Raw genomic sequence first — 6,000 nt, 5'->3', positions numbered from 1 at the left:
CCCTCTCTCTCTCTTACACACACACACACACACACACACACACACACACACACACACACACACACACAAACTGAAGCCATTTTGAATAAAACTTCTATTTTGAATAGAGGTCCAATGAAGTTTAAGTTCCCAACATCTCCCTGGTTAACTGACATCATACTTGGCAGAGACATGTATATGGATAACTGATATCCTGGTTGGCAAGTTGAGACATGAATGCCAGGCAAGTTACTCTGTCACAATTGAATAACCCAACCAACGGGAACAGAATAAGTGTATCACAAAGACATGTTTCTAAGGATGTCTCCTATCCTTAAATCCTGATTGGTAGGAAAATATAGCTGTTACTTGGCACAAATGTTTGTGGTTTTCAAAATTAAAAGTTCTCCAACATTCCAGCCCTGAGTAGGGGTGGGTGTGTTACAGTTCAGCTCCCAAGTCTGTTCTGTGACCACAGCTTAAGAACAATAAACTTTTGTAATCTACATTGATCTGGTCTGTGAATTGTACTAGAGCTAAGCAGACCACATAACAACACTCTGTAAAACTCACAACACACACACACACACACACACACACAAGCCACACATTAATATGTAAACAAAAAATAAAGAACAAGACAAAACAGTAAATTTGTTCACAGTCAGAACTATAGCTAGCATACAATTATACAGTGCCCCTTTACTGCCCTTTAGCTACGAAACTCTTTACCGATGCTGCTGCTGGAATTTCCAGAGTTTGGTGTAAACATCAAAAGTTCTTCCGAAGTAGGACTGCCACTGCTTCTGTCCATACTGAGGCAAATCTCTGAAACGTGAAGTGGGAGTTGACTTTAAATATTCAGAAATTATATCTTTTTTTTTTTTTTGGTTTTTCAAGACAGGGTTTCTCTGTGTAGCCCTGGCTGTCCTGGAACTCACTCTGTAGACCAGGCTGGCCTTGAACTCAGAAATCCACTTGCCTCTGCCTCCCAAGTGCTGGGATTAAAGGCGTGCGCCACCACCGCCCGGCCAGAAATTATATCTTGTGATGATATAAATCATATTAATTAAAGTACTTACTTACCTTCAGGATTTCTTTGTTAAACAAAGTTCTAATTTTTGAAGGAAAAATAACTCTAGAGACCAGAACACATTTTCCTAGTCGCACACTAAATTACAGTTCATCTTAGTGTCCTCTGAACATGTCTCCCATCAGGAGAAATCATTTCTTCACTGGCAGGTGATATAATCACTTAGGTACTGCTATTTTCCCAATATTTATCTTCAGCTAAGACTACGGCAATCTGGAAACACTGCTTTAGGGAATACAGCCACAACTAGAAGTGCTAGAAGTGAGAGTGTGGTTATGCTATTCTATCCCTTTCTTAGAAGAGAAATACATGTCCTTTAGCCTGATGACCTGTGATATCTGCTTTAGATAAATGAATACTCCTTACTTACTATATGAATATTGGGCCTAACCATGTTAATTTGTTTAGGGCAATGCATATAAATATAAATTATTCCATCTTCTCTTCACCATGTGATCTAAAACTGACTACAACGTATAACACAGAGAAGATAAACCAAACGGATTCAGAGGGCTGCAGACAGCTTACAGGTAACTTGAGAGTTAGAAATAAATCTCCATTTTAGTAAGGCATGAAAATTTGGAATAATTTGTTATAGCAGCAGTATGTAAAAAAAGCTAGTTATCAACTGGTGTTGAGTACAGGTTATTGTCATGAAAGACCCTGGCATTGTACCTCAGGTACAGGTAACTATTACTACGGACTGGAAATGAGGTGATTGGTGGGATGGCAAAGCTGCCTGTAGTTATCTGGAATTCAGGTAGTGTGACAAACTTGGGGGTTTACACAAAGAAGACAAAAATGTTATTAGTCAACCCTGGGTTGTATCAGTTGATTGTACTTTAACAAAATGCTGTAAGAAAACGGTAAATTCTACCAATAAATAGATAGATAGACAGACAGACAGACAGATAGATAGTCTATAAGCAGTTGAAATAGAGAGAATCTACAAATTCAAGGAATTTCAGGACTAAAAGATTCAATTTTAGACTCAGCTATAAAAAGCACAGTTGAGTCAGGCATGGTGTTACATGTCTGTCATTCTAGCCTGCAAAAGATCTAAGTAAGGGGATCCTGAGTTTGAGGCCATTCTAAGCTACACATAGGGAGATCTTGTCTATATAAATAAAAACATCCCTCCCCTAACACACACACAATGAAAAAACATATCCATAAATGTTTCTGAAGATTCATCCTCATTAAAAAATGTGTAAGAGGAAATAAACAAAACAAATCCAAACCACCTCAAAGTCTCACCATTTATGCTTTTTTAAAAAAGATATTATTTTCTTATAATATTTGTTTTGTTGCTTAAATAAAGAAGTTGAGGACCGGTGAGCCAGCTCAGTGGTTAAAGTGTTATCTGTTTAAGCCTGAATTCAATGTCCAGAACCTGTATAAAGATGGATGGACGAAGAGAACAGACTCCACAAGGCTGCTTTCTGACCTCCACATGAGCGCCATGCATGTGCATCCACACCTATGTCACAGATATACAGGATGATGATGATAAAAGTTATACTTCTATTTTCTTTGTTGTATAAAACTGTTTTAAAGGTGAATGTTTTGTGCCCAATCTTGGGGTTATCAGAATAAAATTAACAACTGAAATAAAAGTGATTGATTTTCTAGTGTCACTAAGAAAATCTCTATACAAACATTTCTCACATTTACATCAATGAAAAACGTTAGCTATATATTTTTTAATATTAATTTCTTCAAAAGAATTCAGAGCATTTATCATTCCAGTCTAAGGAATCAGTCATTCTGCAGCTGGCAAGTTGGATTAGCACGTGAAGGAGTCTACTGCCAAGATTGCTGACCTGTCTTTGATCTGCAAGATCCACATGTTAGAAGAGAACCAACTCCCAAAAGTTGGCCTTTGAGGTTTTCATAAATGACATGGCTTGTGTGCAGTACCCTTTCCCCCATAAACAGAAAAAAAAAAAGATTCAATTATAAAACCATTTTTTTTGAAAAACAAGGTTAAATTTTATTCTATATCACCTTTTCCAAAATGACATATATCCTAGAGCTAACATTTAAGTCACTACAAATGCTTAAAATCTAAAATTAAATAATGTACTTGATAGTGAGCTTTAGACAAATTCTTTTAATATTCAGAGCTTGACTCTAAATGCATCATCTGATTATTATTGCTGTTAACAGACATAGGAAACTAATGACTCATGGAATCAGGTTAAATATGGCTCTGAGAATTACCCCATAAGGTAAATGACCTTGCATTTCATTTTGCAAAGGCATTGATGCTGTAAGCTCATTCTTTTTCTGATGTTTTAGAGTAATGTACTGGTGTGACACCAACCTCTCTTTAAACGTTCAGTGCTGTTAGCAGGTATCTATCAGGAGAAGGCTGGGAAGAAACAAACTAAATGACTAACTTAAACCTTGCAGGTGTAGTTAGTGTGAAGCTAAGTTAGCTAAGCTAAGTGTGAAAGCTCTGGAAGTTTCAAGTTTGTATATGTAGTGTTTGAATATGCTTGGCCTAGAGAGTGGCACTATTAAGAGGTGTGGCCTTATTGGAGGAAGTGTGTCACTGTGGGAGTGGGCAATGGGACCCTCTTCCTAACCGTGTGAAAGCTAGTCTTCTCCTAGCAGCCTTTAGATGAAGATATAGAACTCTCTGCTCCTCCTGCACCATGGCTGACTGGATGCTGCTATGCTCCTACCTTGATGATTAACTTGATGACAAACCTCTGAACCTGTAAGCCAGCCCCAACTAAATGTTGTCCTTATAAGAGTTGCTTTGGTCATGGTGTCTGTTCACAGCAATGGAAACCTAACTAAGACACTATAAATCTACTTAAAAATCTACTATAAAACTTAGCTGAGCTAGGTGGTGGTGGCGCACGCCTTTAATCCCAGCACTTGGGAGGCAGAGGCAGGCGGATTTCTGAGTTTGAGGCCAGCCTGGTCTACAGAGTGAGTTCCAGGACAGCCAAGGCTACACAGAGAAACCCTGTCTCGAAAAACTAAAAAAAAAAAAAAAACAAAAAAAAAAAACTAAAAAGAAAAAAAAGAAAGAAAAAAGAAAAAAAAAAAAGGAGGTATTTTAAGCCAGGTGGTGGTGGTGCATGCCTTTAATTTCAGCACTTGGGAGGCAGAGGCTGGTGGATCTCTGAGTTCAAGTTCAGCCTGATTTCCAGAGGGTGTTCCATGGCAGCCAGGGCCATACAGAGAAACCTTGTCTCAAAAAGCAAAACAAAACAAAGCAAAACAAAGCAAAACAAAACAAAACAAAACAAAACAAAACAGAAGTTCTCGCTCTGTACTCAGCTGGATACATTAAGATCTAAGAAGATCTGTCTTATGTGACATTTGAGAGTTAAAAATAACTGAGTAGAACAGACCAATCTGCTCTACTATGACATTTAAATTGCTAGATTTTGCAGAAGCTTTGAATTTACTCAGAATCTTCCCATAACAAGAAACAGAAAACAACAACAACAACAACAAAAAAAAAACAAAACAACCCCCCCCCCCAAAAAAAACCAAAAAAAAAAAAAAACCCACAGAAAACATTTTTCATTGATATTAACTTTGGAATTCCAAACAGTAGATTTGGTCCCGAGATCTGAGCATACAGAAGAAAAAACCCAGGGTTCTCACATAATGATACTTTATGAGGACACAGTCCTCAGAGGAAATCAAACTTGCTGGCGTCCCAAGCTTGAAACACATGATGGACCATCAAAGATGTGGACCCAGAACAGCTAATACCGATTAACCAGGGAGTAGCCTGGGCCATTATGAGAACAGAAGCCAAAACTGGTATAGTTTGGCCTGAGCCATGAGCCACAAAGCCACACAGAAGGAATTCTAGAAATGAGAATTTCTAGTCTAATGTGAATTGGATGCAAGCCAGTGTAAAACAGTCACTGAACCCGACTTGATATGAAAAGGGAAACAAATGTCTTGGTAAGTTTTACACAGATAATATGCTAAGACAGAACTACTGACACACTGAATCAAGTAATACATTTATTAATGTTTCTTTTTACTTTAAAAAAAGGTAGTTGAAATATACAATTACATTTGAAGCTCACATTTTCTTTATTAGCTCTTTATTTATTTATCTATTTATTTATTTATTTATTTATTCTGCCAATCTTACTGTGTGGCCCTGGCTAGCCTGGAATTTGTGGTGATCTTCCCTGCCTCTGTCTCTCAGATGTTGAGATTACATCTTTGCCCATGCCCAGCTCTCATTAAATTTCTATGTCAATGCTTTTCTAGATCATGAACCCAAGACACCCAATGCAATGCGGCGCCTGTCTATGCCAAATGCCTACTTGACTCTGGTAAGCCACATGAAATGAGAATGGAGCACAAGCATGCACAGATGTTGTTACTTCTGTAATAACTATTAGTTTGCAGAACTGGCCTCTGGGAGAATATTAAGAAAGAGGAGCTTGGCAGTGGTGGTGCACGTCTTTAGTCCCAGCACTTGGGAGGCAGAGGCAGGCAGATTTCTGAGTTCGAGACCAGCTTGATCTACAGAGTGAGTTCCAGGACAGCCAGGGCTATACAGAGAAACCCTGTCTCGAAAAACAAAACAAAAAAAAAAAACAAAACAAAAAAAAAAGAAAAAAAAAAAAGAAAAGAAAGAAAGTAGGGAAGGAAAGAAAATAAAGGGAGAGGGAGGGGACAACTGGAACAAACTTCATTTCTTAGTCCGTCTGGCTCCCCCCCCCCAGCCCCCCAACAAGGGCATTACAAAAACAAGCCTATAGTGAAAGTCATACAGATAATTCCTCCCTTTGTAAGCATTAGGAGTACATTTGTTTCATTTCTATAATTATGTTTACTTTGGTAGAGAGCCACAGCCCCATCCTCTCCAAGGCTTGTTTTAACTTTATGTGTTTACTCCTCTAGAGTGATACAGCTAGGATGCAGAGGCCTCTGCT

At 38.2% G+C, this 6,000-nt stretch overlaps 1 protein-coding gene across 2 annotated transcripts in view; it reads right to left on the bottom strand.

Annotated features, from left to right (window-relative positions):
- The window catches only part of Scai (suppressor of cancer cell invasion), a 99,442-nt gene that overhangs the window by 41,033 nt on the left and 52,409 nt on the right, over window positions 1-6,000 (bottom strand). For both annotated transcript variants that reach the window (XM_028754708.1, XM_028754709.1), the window contains one exon: window positions 712-807. In XM_028754708.1, the coding sequence (XP_028610541.1) occupies window positions 712-807 (96 nt within the window). The remainder of the gene's footprint in view (window positions 1-711; window positions 808-6,000) is intronic.

This window comes from Grammomys surdaster, unplaced genomic scaffold (genome assembly GCF_004785775.1).
Source record: "Grammomys surdaster isolate TR1022 unplaced genomic scaffold, NIH_TR_1.0 126035, whole genome shotgun sequence".
Taxonomy (NCBI): domain Eukaryota; kingdom Metazoa; phylum Chordata; class Mammalia; order Rodentia; family Muridae; genus Grammomys; species Grammomys surdaster.
Note: the sequence above shows the minus strand (reverse complement) of the source record. Positions and strands in the feature narration are given on the sequence as shown.